A 21,835-nucleotide genomic window follows, 5' to 3' on the forward strand; every position below is an offset into this window, starting at 1 on the left:
TTGATGGGCCTTCTCTCGTCTGCGAGCATGCACGAGGAGGCTCTGCCCTCCCCGCTGCCACTCTGACAGCACATGACTCTGTGTGCTGCTGGAATGTTTTTTGTGACTGCCATAAGGCAGTTTACATTGGCAGAACACTTGTTCTGCCAGTGGGGCAGCCCAATAGGATTGGTCTGCCTGTGAATCACATGGATCATCATTGCCCACACTGTCATTGAATCAGTTGGCAAATGGAGCCAAGGAGTGTTAGTGTGAAGAAGGGGGAAGTGATCCTGAGAAGCCGGGGAAACCAAGGGCTATCAAACAAATCACACATTTGGTGAATATCTCTTTTTGGCAACTTGTTCAGCTATGTCACATGTAGTACTTCTAAAGTCAATATTGAAATAAGAAAAAAAAAAAACATCTTGGTATAGCTGTAGCTCTAATCAACCAGTAAGGGATAAAGTTTAAGAGCACACTTGGTAGGTCAGATTTCTTCAAGCACTCTAATTTTTCTCTTGGGTAACAATAACTAACTGCTCTGTGCAGCTTTGAGAAGAATGTATCATGGAACCTCTGGATTATTTTCTGCTTCAGTTGTAGTCTCTGTTCCGACAGTGGAAAGGGAAAAGGCCTTCAAAGCTCGCTACAGAAATGGTCCTGTTGAATAGCACTGCATGGGCTCATGATGGGCTTCTGATGTTGGAGAAAAAGGTTTCTTTGGTGTCTTTACTACCACAGCACTGGCCTTAAAATGAACTCATTGTGGTGTCTCTTCACAGTTGTCACACATCTGATACTTGCTTTATAGCCTGCTGTCCCCCCTGTAAACTAGAGGAATGCCTGGTCCCACAATGTGGAAAGAAAGTGCCTAGAAACAATCCTCTTCATGGTTTAAGTGAATTCTGAGTTCTATATACTGACACAGTCACTGACAGAACAGCCATCAATGTGTGGGCTACACACCTTCTAAAGAACAGCTTAATAATCCATATCCCCTGAGTCTTACCCATGTAACAATCTGTTGAAGCAAGTGTCATTGCAACACTCCTTGTTGACAGATTCCTTGAATACCAGGGTAAACTGAGGAATGTCTCCCATATCCTTATTATCTTAGACAATCTTAGGTTTATTCTCTGTGGATATTTAATCCATCAAGAGATAGGCCACTGGGCCATGATAGCTAGATATATGCTGTTTCTGACTGTGGATAGTCAGATATCTGAGAATTATATACTGCAGATATAAGAACATAAGAACAGCCCCACTGGATCAGGCCATAGACCCATCTAGTCCAGCTTCCTGTATCTCACAGCGGCCCACCAAATGCCCCAGGGAGCACACCAGATAACAAGAGACCTCATCCTGGTGCCCTCCCTTGCATCTGGCATTCTGACATAGCCCATTTCTAAAATCAGGAGGTTGCGCATACACATCATGGCTTGTACCCCATAATGGATTTTTCCTCCAGAAACTTGTCCAATCCCCTTTTAAAGGCGTCTAGGCTAGACGCCAGCAGCACATCCTGCGGCAAGGAGTTCCACAGACCGACCACATGCTGAGTAAAGAAATATTTTCTTTTGTCTGTCCTAACCCGCCCAACACTCAATTTTAGTGGATGTCCCCTGGTTCTGGTATTATGTGATAAACAAAAAGGGCATTGCCTTCATCCTCTGCTTGTGAACATTCCCAAAATATTCATTTGGTAACTGTTGAAAACAGATTGGTGAGCTAGATAGCAAGCACATCTTGCAGGTAAATTATGAGCTTATATCTTGATTATATTTTTCATTTACTCTGGAATGCAAAAATAGCAACTTTTGAAAGACACAAATCATCCTCCTTTGTTCTGTCTTCAGGACCTCCATGTGGACACACCATAACTTCCATACATCCTTAAGAGATCACTCTTGTAAATTAGAAATAAGAGAGTGGAAGTACTTTTGTACATGGGAAAGGTCACTTTCATGGAAATGAGTACAGTATCTTCAGTTAAATATGGAGACAGAGAATGATGAGGAATAGTATTGGTTGAAAACAGGAGTGTGAGCAGGCAATCGGCTACATGACATGTGCCCTTTGAAAAGGTTGTTCATTTTGCAATTAAAATAATTTTGCCTGCCTTGGGATGCTTGTTCTGGAAAGAAGGCAGTAATGAAGAGTAGGAGTTTGCTAGCACAACATGAAATAGCATTGTGTTCACCAGCTGAGGCTTTAAAAAAAATTATTAAGTTGCTGCTCATATGGATAATAACTTAATTAGCCATTTGTGAATCAGGCATTCAGCAGGGTGGTGAGAGGAACAATTGTTCACAGCTTTCATTGCTAATGTTGGCTCAGACCTGCTACATCAAAATCTGTGGGGTTTGGGTTATGTTGTGCTCCCCACCAGGCATACATTTGCATGACTTAAGGTTATTTCTGGTGACATGCTTAACATTAGTGCACACCACCTAAAAATATTTCTATATTTGTGGCATTTTCCTAGACTCTTCTGGCAGGAAGCATCACCTGCAGCAAACTTCCTAGGACAGTGGTTATCACCCTTTGAGCACCAGGACCCACTTTGTAGAATGAGAATCTGTTGGGATCCACCAGAAGTGATAACATGAGTGGAAGTGACATCGTCAAGCAGGAAAACTTTTAGGATTTAGGCTGCAATCCTACCCACAGTTACCCAAGAGCAAGTCTCATTTACTATCATTGTTAAAAGCATTTACATAGTAGCCTGTTAAAAGTACAGATCTGTCACATTTCCCTAAATGCAGTCACATGCCATGGTAGCATCAAGTCTAATATATTAAAAATAAAATATTGAAATGAATGGGGACCCACCTGAAATTGACTTGCAACCCACCTAAGTGGGTCCTGACCCACAGCTTGAGAAACACTGTACTAGAAGTTGGTCTGGAGATTGTTCAGGAGTTGGCCCTACAGCAAATCCTGAACTTGAGATCTGAAGGGATTTGGCCACTGTGCCACCAACCAGCTCTGGCCAAAGTAGGGAACTACAGGAGGTTGGCAAGGAAGTCCTTTAACATCACTTGGTCACAGGACCCTCTATGGCCCCTCTAAGAGGTTTCAGGTTAGGTTTATTCCCTGGCTTGCTTTCTGTGTGGTTGCTCTTTTGTCAACCTGATTAAATCAGTGGTGGCCAGAGAGTTTGTGAATCTGCAGGTCTTCCTTATGTAACTGAGATCAAGTTTTGGAAATCAGCAATAGTAGTTCTCAAACTTCTACCAGTTCACCCCTTTACGCATTCCTTTGTTAGTCAACTATGGCCTGATCATGTGGAGGGGATTCTTTCTTGCCGGAAACTAGTGACTATTTACAAACCTGTACAGAGCCTTGCAAAGTGTATGCCACAGGCAAGCCAAATAAGGGGAAAATGAGAAGCAAAAAACTTAGGTACAAATATGGAACAAACATGGTGTGTGTGCGTGCGCGCATTTGTTAAATGAGTAACCTTGATTATTTTAAGACAGAGAAGCATATGCTTACCTTAAATGTAGAGGCTTGCCACTCCCAACATCCCTGGGGAATGTTACGAAATTTATCAAAGTTCTAACTTCCTACACTAGACAGTAACATATGGCAACCATTGTGCTTTCATTTAAATAAAAAACGTGCAGGGTCAAAATAATCTTTCTGAGCACTTTCTGAGCACTTGGTGTGAGGGTACTGCTGCTTTTTTTCTGTTTGTTGTTTTGGGCATGGCAAAGTTCAGCCTTAAGATCAACATTTGCTCAATGTGCCTGTGTAGCAGCCGCCAAATGTGGTGGGCACTGCTTGCTAATGCACTCCTGTTCCCATCACCACCACCACCACCTCACCTAACATTCATCTCTACATTGGGGCCAATAACTGAGCAGGGCTTTGGATAGTCTTCCGTGTGAAGAAAAGCTTGTGACTTTTTATTGGAGGAAAGTTTTATGTCCCCTGTTCGTTTCCAAACAGTGACGAGAAGCAAGCAAGAGAGACAATTTATCCCTTGCCCTGTTGAAGCGATTGTCTCCCCATGGAAATTAACATTTGAGAAGTTTTACAGGAACATGCATGTGTGTAAACCCTGACCCTGTCCAATGACATGCACATGTTCCTGTTAGCCCAGCCCCTGCAATTCTGCCCTCCCCTGAGTATCACCCTGAGAATTATCTTGTCCCTCATTGAAACCGAACTCTGTAAGATAGAACCCTTCTGTCGCCTCATACATAAAGCTTTTTTATCAAGTCCATTGGAACATTCAGCTCTGAAAGTCATTGAGTGTTGTATAAGCTAATTATTTACATTTGTCTTTGAACCAGAAATAGGCCTATTGATTGTAGCTGAACATTAGGGATGATTACGGAACTCACCCCTGCTGAATTTCTCTGGGGTTCTGAATTACTAGAACTACTTACTAGGGCGGCACTGCTAATGTTGGAATCCTTCTTTCTTCAGGTTTTACTTTTTTTGATTTACAAAAATTCAAGTTGGCAACCTTCAGTCTCGAAAGACTATGGTATCGCACTCTGAAAGGTGGTTCTGGAACAGCGTCTAGTGTGGCTGAAAAGGCCGATTCGGGAGTGACAATCCCTTCCACACTGGGAGCAAGTGCAGTCTGTCCGTGGTCTGTCTCCCTGGCTATGGGCCTTCCTTCTTTGCCTCTTAGCCTCAGACTGTTGGCCAAGTGTCTCTTCAAACTGGGAAAGGCCATGTTGCACAGCCTGCCTCCAAGCGGGCCGCTCAGAGGCCAGGGTTTCCCACTTGTTGAGGTCCACTCCTAGGGCCTTCAGATCCCTCTTGCAGATGTCCTTGTATCGCAGCTGTGGTCTACCCGTAGGGCGCTTTCCTTGCACGAGTTCTCCATAGAGGAGAAATACTGTGGACTACCCATAAACGTCTGTACCTGTTCACTTGGGGATCTAAGTATTAAGTCATACCTTGGAGGAGGGCTGGTCTGTGATCCACTCCTCCGCCCCTAGGCCCCCAAGGGACCTTTCTGCACAAATGTGTCCTCTGCAAAAGGGACATAAACCTGGCTTGTCAAAATTCTACTTTCTTGCCAGAATTCAAGCACAGCAGAACTTAAGTCATGATGGAACAGTGGGGTAATAATGGAGTGAAATGGTGGTGGGAAGTGTAAAGGAAATATACCAAGGATAAACCTTTGAAAGGCTGTAGCACAGCAGCGGAGGATGGTTTTTCCTCTTGTTGCTTGTGAACTTCTGAAGCTGGTCTGAACCAAATCAGTTCTTACATTCTTTAGAAGCAAAAAGAATTTTAAAGAAGCGGCTGCTGTGTGCAGGGGATGGGAACCCAGCACCAGAGAAGGGAGGAGCGAGAACCATAAAGGAAGTAGTACTGATTGGCAATAAATTTTACAGCCTGGCTTATATCCCCTCCTCCTAGGCTTCTTTCTTTTTGCTGCTCAGCTGCAATGTCTCATGGATGCAGGTCTTTCCTGGGTACATCTAGCAGTTCACACCTGCGGGTAAAACTCTGTTCTGAGTTCTACCGAGTTCTCCAAAATCAGTATTGTATCAGGTAAAATTGGGATGAATTTTTTAAAAAGAAAATTAAGTTGCTAGCCCTGATGGTAGAGAGAGGTAAAAGCACAGCCCTACTATGTGAATTAAATGATGATTTTCAAATGCTTGCTATCCTGAAAGGGTAATTCTACAAACCAAAAACATTAGAGTCAGCCTGGGACCCTTGCTTTATTCTTCATATGTAATCTGTCATTTTTTTTTTGTTTTGAACTTTTGTGATCTGGTTCCTGGGATTGGACTATAGTTGGAAGCATGACCCGGTGTAGAAAATGTTCAAATGTTCATGATGATCAAGGAAGCTTGGCTAGTTCTCAGGGTCAAACATGGAAGCATCAGACTGTTCTCTGGGCTGCTAACCTGTTCCTCCTACTTTTGTTGTATCGTATCAGTGGTTTGTAGATGTCTCCTGCTTGCTGTCATGAACATTGTGCAACTCTCCAGGGCTCTTTGGATAGAGATGGTCACAGGGTGTTAGCGTTGACCCTGCTTGCCATTGCTGCTTATAAGTGTTGGGTCCAAGTGCTCAACAGATTCAATCGCAAGCAGTTTTTCCTGGAATTCAGTATAATGCTGAAACATGGCCTAGCGATTCCAAGAAGCTCCTCGGTTACATACAAATAAGCTAAAGGAAGCAACCCTGGCCTTACTGGTAAATCCCCAAACGGCACACTTGAGGACCATTTGTGGCACACCAATGTACTTGGTTATGGTATTTGGCCCCTTTCCCCCCCTTGTGATGATTGCACTGTGCTCTTATCCACTTGCACAACATAAAGAAATTAAACAGGTGCAGCTTTCCTTTTATTGTACCTCCTTTAAAAAAAGTGTTAAATCTTTGCTTATAATGCAATGCAAGCCTTTTCTTAAGAAGAAAATGGCAACTCTAGGAGGCATAGATCTTTTCTCTTGGAATCAGGGCTGCTGTCATATGGTTGGAGGTCAAGGACAACATTCATTAGGAGTTTTCTCCAGGAATGCCAGATGTTTTCGCTTGGCTTCCTCCTCCCCCTTTCACTTTCTCCTTCACACATCCCTAGTTTCATAACTGGGTGTTTTCGCCACTCCCTCCTTCTGGTTTCTCTGCCTCCTCTGTTCTGCATTGTCAGTCTGCATCTCTCTTCCTTTTCATGCAGGATGAGACTGACAAACCTCACAGAATTCCTGCCAGTTTAGCACCTGCTGGAGGAACCCCTGCAAGAGAGAGCTGCTATGCAGGGGAATGCTTAATTTTGGCACTCCTTGCTGGGGGTCAGTGGACAATTGATCTTTTTCATGTGAGCTGCAGAATTTGACCAGGCTGTTTTAGGAAACTGCAGTGCTACACTAGTACAACTGCAGCAATCACAGAAAACTACAGGAGGGGGGAATAGTGGCTATGCATGAATCCGTAAAAGGTCAAATATGGCATGTATATGCTGGTGTTTACATAGCTTGACTCAAGCAAAACAGATGGAAGAATGTGGGGTAGGAAGCCTTTTCCATGACCGTCTGGACGGGTGGTTTCTGGTTTAGTGAAAGAAAAGTGACCCCCACCCCTCAATCCAGATCAAAAGGAACAAAATTTTGCTTCCCAGAAGCTCTTTTCAATACCTTTTTGGGGTTCATTAGAGTTCCTATGTTACAACCTATAAATTCATTATTCACCATGTTTCTTGACTGCAACCCTCAATACACTTTCATAGCGCATTGCAAAATGTCTTCCATTAGCACTTATGCATTGTTTTCTTCATCTCACAGTTTTTTGTAGCAAGCAAGGCCTGCCTTTCCTTCACTGCCACTACTGCATCACACACATGAAACAGCAAGCAGTGGAGGGAGCCCTCGGCCCACAGCTCACACAAGAGGTTGTACAGTCATCTTCATGCTGAGAGCAGTTGCGTTGGGCTAGTGTTGGCTGCAGCAAGTATCCAGAGGGCCAGAAGCTCATTGGAGACTGGCCACTTCCCGTGGGCCAGGTTGGGAGTCCTTAAGGCCCCCGGCAAGTGGCCCCCAGGCCGGGGTTTGGGCACCCCTGATCTAGTGCAAGAAGAGCTTTCTCTTTTCCTCTCTCAAATATTGGTAGCCGTACTTTCCCACCCCATTGGGAACTCTGTTCTGTTTTTGGTGCAGAAGATCTGAGCAGTTATTGGTGCAGGACAGAGGAGGAGGCTAAGGAAGTCAGTTTGCGTGAGCCACCATTGCAGCTGCGTTTGAATTGTGTTAGCAGCAGCAAGAGGGACAAAGTGTTGTAGTTTAATTCTACATCAAATTATTGTGACTGTTTGTTGTATGATTCTCAATGTTTTTGTCAGAAACAAAACGTTTTTGGTTTGTTGTAATTGCACAGTAGGGGACAGACACACTTAGGGCAGAATCCAGAAAGCGCCCTGGGCTGGCGCAAGTCCCTTGCACCAACCAAAGACTGTTGTGAAAGTGCTGTAAAGCACTTTTGCGCCAGCTTAAGAGGATGGAGGCCGGCGCATAGATGTGCACCGGCCTTCAGATGACAGCACAAGCCCAGTTGGGCCGGCGCAATGGCAAGCCTGCGTTGGCCAGGCTAGGCTGACGTGGGGGTCTGGGGGTGAGTAGAGAGGGTGGGAGGGTGGCATTTCAGGGCAGGTGGTGGGTGGGTCCATGGGCAGGCAGCTGGTGAGCAGGGGGCAGGACCAGGATCCGGATCCTGTCCCTGGTCCCGGGCAGCCTGGGGCAGCACTGGGCTGCTCAGATCTGCACCATCTCTTTATGTGGTGCAGATCCAAATAACCCCATTGCCATAGCGATTCCCCTTGCCCCGGGCTGAGCCACTTTTGGCCCTGCTCTGCATGCGGGGCAGGCCTGCCAGCCTATCTGCCCCAGGGCAGGTTAGGATTGAGCTGTTAAAGTGCTACCCCCATTGAGTTAGTTTTTCTAAGTTAATGGCAGCTAGCTCAGAACTGCGGCACAGGCAGTGTTCAAGCCCTCCTACCCTTTTACCGCACTCACAATCTGTGGGTGACCCGAATTCAGCTGCCATTGACTCAGAAAAACGAAGACCATCAGGACTAGTAATGTTCTAAGTGTAGTTTGAGCCTTGATATTAGCTGCCTTGAGCATACTAATGTTCTGGTTTGGAGGGGTTGTTCGGTCAAAGCTCTGCTGTTCCTATCACTACTATGATTGGTAAACATTTCCATTCCACCTGCAAGCATTAAAACCTTCATAATTTCCAATTTCAAAATGGACAACTAAGATTAATTTTAGTGCCCATATATATTTTTCCAGTTGACGATTAGTGGCTAAGGTTAGCTATTAAATTAGCACAGCAGTCATTTCTGGATAGGTAACAATTCTCTCTGACGTTAATTACTTCATATGTCTCTCAGGATAGTGGTTTTTTTTAATCACATTGGCTCAGCCCCACTTTTTCTGTGATTTACTGTGAACCAGGCTGTGAAGTCTGAACTAACATTGATGAACATTTAGTCATGTGGATAATCCTGTAACTATCGTTGGCAATGCTTCATGAATACCCTGCATTGTTGGCTGCTGTGCCATTTCCCTGTGTAGATTTGCCAGGCAGCCACTGTTGGTTCAAGAACTGTGATGGTGATCTGTCAGAATTTGTCCTCATCTATACCTGCCCCGGAATGAGGTGGTCAGGTGGACCCTACCACGTCAGATTGCAGGTATTGCATTTTTGCAAAACATCCTGAGAATAGGAAAGTAGCATGACTAAGAGCAAACTGAGCCTGATCCTGTTTCGCTGATGTGCTAAGGACTTTTAATTTTATTTTGCAGGGAGTTTGTTTTCATGAGGGAGCATTAAGAATGTGATTTCTGCCCCTTCCGTGCACTCTGAAGTGGTACAGTCCTCTCTGCCACCTCACCCTTTTCACCTCCTGCTGATACGTTTTTTTCAATCATTGGTATGGATACCACCAGTGGTACTTGAGGTAATGTCTGGTGGTACTCACAGGGCCCTTGACACCTGCCACTCGACAGCGAGACCAGGAATATGCTGCAACTGTGGTAGAAGGTTCGGTTGGGTGGCCAGAGCTCCAAAGCATGCTTTTCCATGCTCGAAACAGCCCTCCCGTCCTTTCTGAGCCTCTTACTGGTCACATGTGGTCTCCCAACCCACAGGTAATTGGCAATGGTGTTGTTGCCAGTTACTTCTGATGGTACTTTGAATAGATGGACCTTGTGAAGTGATATGGTAGAAGACACACTTTGAGAAACACTGGTGTAGACCATGCTTTAAGGTCTGAAAAGCTGCATACTGTACCAGGCTCCAACCACAACCTGCCATTTTCTGCTCCGTCTCCTTCCCCAGATCCCACTTTAGATTTTGAAATGTGAAATTAACAGCCCCATTTATGTGCCTTTATTGAAGAAAGCACAATACTTTTATTGTGTTTATTTAGAGATTTTTATCCCGCATTTTGTCCCCTACTGGTTTCCCAAAGGAGGTTCATGATCAACAAAATAAAATATGTGCATTGTTTGCAGACAAATACTTGACAGATCATTGTCATGGTTTTTGGACCTGTACTGGTTGCTTGGCAGACTACACAAGGAAACAGCACAGTAGCCACAATGTGGGTCTAGAAAATGTGGGTCTAGAAAAAGAAAGTTAACAAACAATTAAAACTATTACAACACAGTCATAATACCGGTTGATTTACCCCTTAAGGGCCCGAGGCCAAAAGTGTTTTGGGTTTTGGATTTTTTGGGATTTTGGAATATTTGCTGTCCATCTTCTTATATTTGCTGCAGTGACCCTTTCCGTCACCCCTTGGAAGGCCCCCCACACTGAGCCTGCCCGCTCAGCTCTGCACCGCCCGCACTGCCTTCTGAGTTGCAGTTGCTTAGTGCCCAGCACAGCTGGGTAATGCCCCAGCATACCTTATGCTATGCTATGCTGGTATGTCAGCTCTCAAAAAAGTTATGGAAAATTTCAGTTTTTGGAATTCTGGATAAGGGGTATTCAACCTATTGTTAAAATAGTCCAAAACAGCATGGGAATGTCATCATGTTGCTGGCAACCTTCAGTCTCGAAAGACTGTGGTATCGCGCTCTGAAAGCTGGTTCTGAAACCTCTGTCTGTGAGGGAATGAAGAGCAGAACCATATGCAGAAACTATATGGGAGAAGACAGTCCCTCAGGTAACCTAGAGCAGTACTTCTCAACCAGTGGTACTTGTACCACCAGTGGTACTCACAGGACCCCTAGACCCCTGTCTCCTTGCAGCAAGTTCAGCAATGCAACAAGCAGCAGTAGGAGACTTGGCTTGGCTCAGCTCGGCGGGCAGAGCTCCAGTGTGCGCTTTTCACTTGCTTGAAAAAGTTCTCCCTCCATCCTGAGCTCTTATTGGTGTTGTGTTGTGTCTGGCCTCCCAATCGGGAAGTAACTGGCTATGACATCATCACCAGCTACTTCCAGTACAGTAGGGGACAAACATTGATAAACACTGACCTTTAAAGGTCAAAACCAACACCTTGAATTCAGCCCAGAAACAAACTGGTAGCCAGTGGAGATGGTAGAGAATGGGACTCTCATGCCCCCAAGCTTCCCCAACCCCAACCATTTACCTCTGGTTACTGCTTTATTACCGCATTCTGGACCAGCTGAAGCTTCCAAACACTTTTCAAGGTTAGTCCCCACATAGAGCTTGTCCCTGTAGTTTGTTTCCACTGTGACTATGGCATGTATTACGCTTCCATGCTCCAGTATAACTACAAGAGACAATGTTTTTCTAGTTTTCTCCCTTACTAATTTAGACAATATTTTTATCTATGTCCATGTAGGGAATAAATCGCAAGACAGTGGGATTGCAGAGATGGAGGAGCTTCCAGTTCCACACAACATCAAAATCAGCAACATCACCTGTGATTCCTTCAAGATTTCATGGGACATGGATTCCAAATCCAAGGAGCGTATCACTCACTACTTCATTGACCTTAACAAGAAAGAGAACAAGAATTCCAACAAATTTAAGCACAAGGTATGTCTGTGGTGTTTGCAGGAGGAGGAGAAGCAGTACTGGCAACTCTCCAAAATCTTGCTTGTTTCGTGGATCCCCGTAGCATTTTTGTTTGTGATTATTTGGGGAGATGCTTGTTGGTAAATCTGGAGAACACCTTTAATGCAGAGGTGACTTTTGTTGCACCCCAGCTCAAGCCTTTGCCCCAGAGGAAAGATTCTGTAATACAGTCAGATTGCGGTATCTGTGGGGGTTCCGTTTCAGAATCTGCAGTTATGGGAATCTACGTTTAAAGCCCTTTGAAAAAAAAAGAAACAATGTGGTTTGGCCACAAAAGGGTAGGAACTAAATATGAACTTCTGGTATCCACTAGCATCTGTAGTGAATCAGATCCCTGGATGCCACTCTGATACCATGGCTGAATTGTATTTTTAACTGCTCTGTATGGCTCGGGTTATAAACCTGTTAAGACTCTTGTGTTTGCTGCCCACCTGGAACTACAAACGTGCTACAAAAGAAGGGGTGTGTGTGTGGGAGGGGGGGTGAGCCAAACCAACCACAGAATGCATCGCTTGTGAACTGCATTTGGCTATGTAGCCAGAAATTGCTTAAGCCTGTGAGATGAAAGGGAAAATTGTTTGGGGGGATTAGTGACATAGAGAAGGCAGCACTGCAAAGTCAACAGTATCAGATTCAGGTGGCATCCCAACTCTATTATTAACCCATTTTTGCCCAGCCTTCAGGTGTACACATTTTATCCCTGTTGCATATATGCAACGTTGGGAAGAAATGTTAAGAAAACAACCTCCTAAGGTGTTTTGGGCTTAATTCTGGTTGATACCTAGGTTTCTCCATGGGATTCCTGGGAGGATTCTGGGAAGGGCGATCAGGGAAAGCTGAGTCACATGTATGAACCATTGTGAGTGATGCTAATGCGTTTGTGATGATTTTTAAAACACACTGTGATTCAAGTCCCTTGTCCAGGATGTTTGCCTAGCAGAGGAACTAGGCTATCGCTAAGGGAAAAAACAAAATGGCTTCCCTATTATTATACAAGTCGCATCTGTAAGCTGTCTCAGACCAGTTAGTTGTGTCTGAATTGTCAAATTCATCAATTTGATTATTGATTTTGTCTGCATAGTTACATTCCTCGTATCAGTTTTGCATCACTTGTGCTTTCAGGTAGGAAAAAAACATGAATTAAAAAAAAAAAAGCTGTTAATAGCAGGATGTCGAGAATTCACCCTGTGAAGTGCTTTGAAGAAATGAAAGATAAATTTAGGCCTTCTGGCATAAGCAAGTGTTCCAAAGCATGTAGCATTGACACAGGAAAATCTATGCTTGGTGCTACAGGCACAAGTGAAGCAGATCAATGGCTGTTATAAAATCAGGAACTGATTGACTTTAGCAAAGCTCATGTACAAACATGTACTTTAAAAATTATTAGCCCTAGTCCAGCAGCTCCAGCCTTTCCCCCCATACTGTGGACTGGTCTGGACTTGCACGAAAGCTCCATGTATGCATTGGAGTCCCATAAAGCCCTGAATCAGGCAGACTTATTTGAATTGGGTGTATTTTAGGTTGAAATAATTGTCTTATCGTCAGCTCTCCGTAGCTGGGTTTATGCCATTTTAACTCAGAAGGCAAATTAACAAAAATGGGAAAGTATCAGGCTTGAATGCTAACTGCATATAAACATATTTATTCCTCCCCTGAGATTACCGTGCAAAAAGACTACAAACGCTACCCCAGGGCCTTCAGAAAGCGATAAATCTTGCAAGCCTTTCAAAAGATAAGGAGAGAAAAACTGAAAGCCTCATCTGGAAATTCATGCCATAGAGTTGAGGATATAACTGTGAAGCTCTTACTCCTAGCCAAGGTTCTTCTAACTCTGCATAGCAAAAGTCTCTTTGATCTGGGTACTAAATGAAGCTCCTAACCAGGAACAGGACTTACATGGGGTAGTCTCCAAGAAACACAAGTCCTAGCCATACACAGCTTTACAAGACTGTAATACACATTGGGTATAAGCCATGCCTATATAGGCGTAGTCATGAGCAAAGGGGTTCTAGGGAGGAGAGGAAGATGATGGATAGATGAGGAGCATGTTGCGAGGAATGGCTGGCATAGTAGAGTATGTGCACAATCAAGAGCTAGCACAAGGGAGGGAAGAGGTTCTGTTACAAATTCTAAACAAACGGTATTTGTACCATCTGTGCTTGATGACTGCTCCCCCAGTGGTTCTCAAACTGTGGGTCTGAGACCCACCAGTGGATCATGACCTAATTTTTGGTGGTTCAAAAAAACTGACAGGGCAGATTAGGCTATGTGCATCAAGGGTTAAACAAGCTGCTATTTGGGGTGGGAGCACTGCTACCCAATCACCACTGTAGCCACACCCCTTGGTATTTATAGTCAGGCAGCAGCCTCTACAGCAGCATTTCTCAACCAATGGTACTTGTACTGATGTCTGGTGGTACTCATGGAACCCCCAAACCCCTGCCACCTTGCAGCAAGACCAGCAATGCAACATGACAAGCAGTGGTAGGAAGCTCCGCTTGGCGGGCAGAGCTACAGTGTGTGCTTTTCGCATATTCAGAAAAGCCCTCCCATCCACCTTGAACCTCTTACCGGTGTTTGTTGCATTCCATCTTGCCCTCCAATCTGGAAGTAATTGGTGATTACATGATTTTCAGTTACGTCCAGTGGTACTTCCAGTAGGTGGACCATTCAGAGTCGTATGGTGGGAGACAAATGTTGAGAAAAGCTGTTCTAAGGCCTCTAAAAATGTTGAGAACCACTGCCCTTGTTGTTGTTGTTATTCAGTCGTTAAGTCGTGTCCAACTCTTTGTGACCCCATGGACCACAGCACCCCAGGCCCCCCTGTCTACCACTAACTTCTGGAGTGTGTCCAAATTCATGTTCATTGCATCTGTGACACTATCTAACCATCTCATCCTCTGCCATCCCCTTCTCCTTTTGCCTTCAATTTTTCACAGCATCAGGGTCTTTTCTAAAGAGTCCTCCCTTCTCATGAGATGACCAAAGTACTTAAGCTTCAGCTTCACCATCTGTCCTTCCAATGAACAGTCAGGGTTGATTTCCTGTAGGATTGACTGATTTGGTCTCCTTGTAGTCCAGGGGATTCTCAAAAGTCTTCTCCAACGCCATAATTCAAAAGTGTCTATTCTTCGGCGCTCAGCTCTTCTTATGGTCCAGCTCTCACAGCCATACATTACTACTGAGAAAACCATAGCTTTGACTATAAGGACCTTTGTCGACAAGGTGATGTTTTGGCTTTTAATTAAGTTGTCCACACTTACTATAGCTTTCCTCCCTAGAAGCAAGTGTCTTTTAATTTCTTGGTTGCAATGTCCATCAGCAGTGATCTTGGAGCCCAAGAAGATAAACTCCGTCATGACTTCCATTTCTTCCCCTTCTATTTGCCGTGGGTTGATGGGACCGGATGCCATGATCTTAGTTTTTTTTAAATGTTAAGTTTTAAGCCACATTTTGTACTTTCCTCCTTCACCCTCATCAGGAGGTTCTTTAGATCCTCCTCATTTTCTACTATTAACCACTATCCTAACCCATACCAATTCCATGGTTCCTACAGGAAAAGCAGTTTCAATTTACACATTTTCAGTATGCACGCCAATTTCTGAGATTGTAACCCCTATGCAAATCAAGAGCTTACCTTTATTGCAATAAGGGTTCCAGAGTACCACAGACACTCACAGATAAGTCGCTCACAGATAAGTCGAGAGCCCAAAATCATGGACTTTTTATGACCCTCCAATAAGTCAGGTTAAACTTTGGGGGCTGTCTGACTATAGTTTTGTCTGATTTTACCTGAGACCAGATCCTGAAAAATAACCTACCAGTGTTACCTAAGAACTGTACAGTCTCAAATTTATTAAAAATATAGTAAAAGAACATAAGATGCATTTATATTCTTTAACTTTTTAAATTCTGGTCTTCACCACCTTTTTGTAAACACTATCAGAGTAAGTGCACTGTAAACAACATACCAGTAGAACAGTGGTTCCCAACCTGGGGTACATGTATCCCCAGGGTCACTCGACAGGACCTTTAGAGGTATTTGAAAAAGAATTGAATAATGACAGAAAAAGGCAGGTGGTGCTCCAGAATGATTTGCAGGGCCAGCAAGGCAGGAAGGGAGGTCACTAGTTGGCTGTGAAAGCCCCACCAATAGTTAGTTTTTGGTCATCGATTCATGTATGAACCAGTGATTGAAAACCAGCACAGCAAAAAAGCTGAAACATAATATGGAGAGTGATCAATCACCAAGTGACCTCAGAGACAAGGTGAAGTGATGATTTAAGCTTGATTTATTGGCAGAAATTTCTCTCTATATAGGTGAGTATCTACAGTATGTTTCCCGAGGTGGTGGTGACCAAGGAACAAAAGCTTTTCCTTATGATGCATGTTAGGAAGTATATTGAATGATGGTCTCCTGACTATTTAACTGAGGTGTATAGAGAGTGGGATTCCTTCTTGCTCTCAAATACTGAGATGGCTTGGATCTTGGATTTGAGGAAAACTTACATTTTTTGCTCAGAGAAGCTATATTGAGTTACAAATGGCCACCCTTCAGCATCCTGGTCTCTACTTAGGGTTGTTCCTGCAGCTCAGAAGGGGAGGTGGTGGTGGTTGTAATGATGATGTAGTGGGAATCTTCTCCTGAACCCAGCAGGCTACAGCTGAAACACCAGAAGAAAAATAGTAAAATATGTTATGAATTAATCCCTTTCCCAATTTGGTTCCAGTCACTGTATTCCAGAATATCGCTATTCCAATGATGCAGTCCTGTACATGCTTACCTGGGATAAAGCTCCTTTGAGCATGATGTGACTGACTTGCGCTGGAACGAGGACGCCAGCTAGCCTGCCCCATGTCCAGTGCAAGGCTGGAACCAAAAGCACCTCAGCCTGGGGCAAGGGGAATCGCTTCCTCTTACCTTGGGTAAAGCTGCAGCAGCCCCAATGGGGCTACTCAGAACTGCACCACCCCACCAACCCAGTACTTACCATTCCACCAACCCAGTGGGGGTTTGGTCCAGCATCTGGCGCACATCTATGCACCAACCTCCTTGCTCTTAAGTTGGCACGAAAGTGCTCGACGGCACTCTTGCAACAGTGGTGGGCCAGCGCAAGGGACTTGCATTGGCCCATCTGCCGGTCAGGATTGCACCCTTACTTATGTATAGGATTCCACTGCAAGATTATACAATCTTTTCCCCGTTTCTAGTGAAGGTTGACCATATCCACTTTGCAGTCATTAGCACTTGTATCCACAGCCTCCTTTTACATGGAAAGGCAATTCCGCTTCTTGCTGTGTTACTCCTCTTTGATGTATTGCTGGACTAATACAGTATTATTTATCCCTTCTCATCCTTTATTTCTGAACTAAGCGAGCCAAATTCTTTTAATCTCTGCTTATAGAAAGTGCTCCTCATTCCTCTGTCTGAGCTTTGCAAACTGTGAACAAATTGTGAGGACCTTGGGAGCTCTGCAGCAGATACTGAGCCAATCAGCCTCAGAACCACGGTGGTACAAAAGTGAGATATAGCTGTCTGTCTCTTTTGTAATCCCTCCGCTGTATATTTGCACCTTTATGGAGCAAGTGGAGAGTTGAGGTCAAAGGAGGAATTGGAAAAGATGAGAGGGAGCGAGAGAGAGAGAGAGAGAGAGAGCAGTGTGCAAAGCTTCTCAAGAGCAATTAGAGCCACTGACTTGAAAAATCTCTTTCTCTGGGAAATAGGGCTGAAAGCAAAAGCAGCATTTTTTTTTTCCAGCAGTGCCATTTCAAGAGATAAGGAAGAGGTGTCAGATGAGTGTCTTCCTCCTCCTCCTCAGTGTATTGATTATACTGATTATTTTATGTCACTTTTCAACCAAAGTTCTCAAATGAGAAAATGGTTCCCTACTCCAAACAGCATTTACAGTCTTAAAAAAAAAAGTCACAAGGGAGGCACCAGACCAGAGCAACCGCTGGGAGAGGAATGGCCACATGCTCACAAGCCTATTTCATGCAAGAAAACTTGTTTTGTCCTTGAAGAGGGCAGAAATTTGTACCCTTGTGGAAGGCACAGCCAGAACACATTGGGCCAAGTAAAATACTATACGCCACAATTCACTCCTTTCTCAGCATTTGTTTAGAAGACCCTTCCCCCCTTTCTCCTGTCAGGTGGGTACTTACCCCCCTTTTCTTGGTTATGCTACAAGCAGGCCTGCTTGCTTTCTATGTGTAGAGATTTCATGGGGGAGCATTTAAACATGTGATCCCTATAGCTAGTGCAGTTCAGCGACAGCTTTATCATATGGTTTGCTTCCTGTGTAAGCTGGGCATTGTTTTATGATTGGGAGAGGATAAACAGTGTTTCTTTTTCACTGGATCTTAGATGTCCTAATGTTGCATCTCATATTGCTGCTCTTGCCTTCCTAGAAAACTTTATTTGTTCCATTAATTATTCCTGAAATGCTTATTTTATTCCCTAGCGTTGACATCTTAGATTTTTGCAGTAATAATACTGTACAGCTTATCATGCACCATAAACTCATTAGGACTTCACTTTGTGCTCACTAAAGCTAATGCATTTGGCTCCATTGGCCACATACTGCAATTAAGGCTCTTATGGGCATTAGGAAAGTCATGCCCAGAATCAAATTGCTTGAGTCATATTCGGCTACATTTTTGCTCAAAAGTCAGGGCTCTGGTGTAGACAACAGTAGGACCTTGTACACGTTCCTATTTGTAACTGTACTGTTTCCTCCTAACGTGTGTGTGTGTGTGTGTGTGTGTGTGTGTTCAACATACAAATTAATCTCTATGATCTCTGTGCTGGGCTTTCACATAGCAGATAACGCCAATCTGTCTTTCTGTTATTCCAACTTTATTGGAAGGGGGAGAGATTATTAGGTGAATGCTTTGTTTTAGCTCATGTTAACCCATCAATTCTATCTTATTGGGGTGATTAATTTGAGAGAGGCAAGCAGGAAAGGCCAGAAAGAGTAAAAGAAAGGATTTATGTAGTTGTCTTGAGTGTCTGTGGAACTTATCATCCATTCGTTTCACCTGTAAGCCTGCAAGCAGGACGTTGTTTAATTTTGAACTATTGTACAGCACCTAGTTGTGTTGGCGCTTAAAAAATAATTTGTGTTTTCCCCTTTCTGCCAAATTAGGATGTACCCACGAAACTAGTGGCAAAAGCTGTTCCCTTGCCTATGACTGTCCGTGGACATTGGTTCCTGAGCCCAAGAACCGAGTACACGGTAGCCGTACAGACTGCATCAAAGCAAGTTGATGGTGATTACATGGTTTCAGAGTGGAGCGAAATCATAGAGTTTTGTACAGCAGGTAAGCACTCTGGAATAAAGACCTCCCTCAGCCTCATGGGAAAGAAGCAAATGTGCCATGTATAGTGAATTGGTTGCTGTCTGCATCAACAGTTCGAGGCCACTACTTTTAAGATGTTTCATCACACGTGTGGGGGAGGGAAAATCAGAAAGATTGTCTTAACAGGATTAACCATAGAGCACAACGATCCAATTTACCACTGTTCCCCCGGCCTCCAATAACACTGCCATTTGGGGTGGAGGCTCCCCCCAATATTACAAATTACCTTAATATTAACAGATTTTCCTACAGTTCAGTTAAGCACTTCTTCCACAGCCAGTAACAGAAGTAATTGCACAATGGATGTTGCTGCACATTCCTACTAAAACACTTCCCATGAAGATTCAGGGACTGGTCTCCATTGTGTTAGTGAGGTATTAGTGGAGGGAGCTCTAAATAGTGTCAGAGGGAGGGTACCTTTTGTACATTGTTTCTTTTCTTTCTTAAGATTACACCTTATTTTTATTTTTTTTAAGCATGACTGTGACAAACAGTTATTGAACAAGGGAACCTGTATGAAGAATGTGTTTTCAGAGAGCCTAGTGATTCCCTATTGTGTGTCAACTCAGTAGCAAACCTGGAGTTCTTTCTATATAACGTGTGAGGGGAGTCCCTGATTAGTGTTGCATGCACACTGTAATGTAGAGGGGAACTGAGAGGCAAAGCAAGCTTCTTTCACATTCGAGTGTCAATGACAGAGAGAGGGATGTTGTCTGGCTTTGGAGGGCTTCCTCAATAACATCCAGGTCAGAGTGCCGGTGGACCTTTGTCTCACTTGAAGTGAATAGCTTTACCACATGAACCTTGGGAATAATGGTGCCTTGCTTCTCACTAGCAGGATGTTTTGTGTTCACAGATTATTCGAAGGTTCACTTAACACAGCTTTTGGAAAAAGCAGAAGTGATTGCAGGACGCATGCTTAAATTTTCAGTCTTTTATCGGAATCAGCACAAGGAGTACTTCGATTATATCAGGTAAGACAGCCAGCATCTTTCCAAGTCTCCTCTATCCACACTATCTTCTCTATGAAGTGTATAAGAAATAAGCCTGCAAATAACTTTGTGGCAGTCTGTTTATTTATTGGCATTGGCTTTCCTTTTATAATTATATGCAACAAGGGTAATTAGTAATAACCAGATAATTTTTTTACATTGATTAGTAATACTTACTGTCCCAAAAGCTCAGGATTGAATAACTGCTTAATAAAATAGAACTGTAATAAAACATGATTTTAAAAAATCACAATAGGAAAATGACATGCATTCATAACTTGTCCTTCATTGGGCTTCATTGCGGAGAAGATTAAATTGTTTTTGTTGTGTTGATGGATTGTGGTAATTGGATTGTGCCCAGTACAGAGGCAAATGCCTAGGGTCTGGTTCTGATATTGAGCTTTTCCAGGTTTCTTTCCATCATTTCCCGCATTCAAATGTGCAGTCCCTGGGCCTTGTTTGCTGCATATGACAGCTGGGGCTGGGAGTGTGGGTAGCTCTCACAGCAATCTTTGACAGCCTCTTTGAGAGCATCCGTCAAACATTTAAGGCTGTGCAAAGGAGCCAACTCCAGTCTCCTTTGCTTCCCAGACAGTTAGGTAATAACTTGGGGCATCCTGTGCATTTACAACTGGACTGAGCCCAGAGACAATACTTGTCAGTCTGATTAGAAAGTAGAAACATCGACACAACAGCGCCCTCTGCTGTACGCATACATTTCTGACTCCATCTCTGACACAAAGTAACTGGCTTGGATCCAGCTGCTGTTGCGAATAGACAAGAGCTTAACAGCCACTTCTTTGCATGAGAATATCAGTGGAAATACACTTTTAAATGTACATCAAAATGTGCATCCCATTTAAAGCAATGCCTTGTGGATAGACTATGTCCTCATTCTGATGTGTACCTGACTGCACGTACAATTTTATGCCTGCAGATCTCAGTTCAGCGAGTAGATAAGTATGTGCAGACAATTTATATAATCTCTTTAGCTTGAACAACGGACTGTTTTATTATTTTGCTTGGACATATAATTAGCATGTGCTTGAATCAACCTGTTTCAAAACGGAAGAAATGCAGAGCTGCTTAGCAATAATGCCAGTTCTGTAGGAAATACTGGCCTATAATTAGCTTAACTGGCCACTGGATGTCACTGTGCTGCTGCTGGAAAAAATGGCTGCCTTGTTTTGTGATGGTGGCCTTTACCAGGTATTTATCTCTAGCATTTGGCATTTAGCTCATCTACAACTGCATAATCTCTGTTTGAAGCCTTTTCCTCCTTGGAATCTTATTTTTGAAAATAACAGGTGGAAGTCTTAAAAGGATAAACATCATCTAAAGCCCACCTTGTGACTACATTTGAAAGCATGGTACCAAGCTGACATATAACTAGAAATGTCAGGAATTCTCATTGGACATCCAGCCTTCCACTCTTATGCAGCTCATTAGCTTTGTTTACAAGCTGTTGATGTGTCACATTCTGTTGGCTGTTCTCCAGTTACAAAAAGTCATAGAATGTGTGGCTGAGAAGCAGGTTCTGTTCTGAAGAAGAGATCCCACATTCACATAGTTGTTAGTGGTGGTGCTTTATTTTTGGGTGTTTTGCAAAATTACGTAACAAAAAAGGCAGGACTTTGCCCTGAGGAGCGTCCAATCTTCATTTCAGTTGACAGTGTGGGGATGGATAGATGAAGGGAAGGAGCGAAGTGAGAGACAAGTGTAATAAGAGATGAATTTGCGCTAATACAGAATCAGAATTCGAGCTGATCTCCTTAGCTTAAATGACAGACTGTAAGTTACATTGAGATTTGCAGTAGCAAGGAAATACATGTTCATAGGCTCTGTGATTACACATAATTACAAAATTCATGTTTGAGCACATTTGTTACCTTTCTCATGAAAGCAGGGAATGAGGTGCCCTTCCGTTCTCCTCCTCACTAATGTTAGTCAAGGCTCTTTACCTGAGATAA

The 21,835-nt window shown here is 43.6% G+C and overlaps 1 protein-coding gene across 2 annotated transcripts in view; it reads left to right on the plus strand.

The window, feature by feature from the left end:
- Positions 1–21,835, plus strand: part of PHYHIPL (phytanoyl-CoA 2-hydroxylase interacting protein like) — a 190,167-nt gene that overhangs the window by 165,091 nt on the left and 3,241 nt on the right. For both annotated transcript variants that reach the window (XM_066619165.1, XM_066619163.1), the window contains exons 2-4: positions 11,279–11,475; positions 18,660–18,834; positions 19,730–19,847. In XM_066619165.1, coding sequence (XP_066475262.1) covers positions 11,311–11,475; positions 18,660–18,834; positions 19,730–19,847 — 458 coding nt within the window. In that variant the 5' untranslated portion in view covers positions 11,279–11,310. The remainder of the gene's footprint in view (positions 1–11,278; positions 11,476–18,659; positions 18,835–19,729; positions 19,848–21,835) is intronic.

This window comes from Tiliqua scincoides, chromosome 3 (genome assembly GCF_035046505.1).
Source record: "Tiliqua scincoides isolate rTilSci1 chromosome 3, rTilSci1.hap2, whole genome shotgun sequence".
In the NCBI taxonomy this organism is placed as follows: Eukaryota; Metazoa; Chordata; class Lepidosauria; order Squamata; family Scincidae; genus Tiliqua; species Tiliqua scincoides.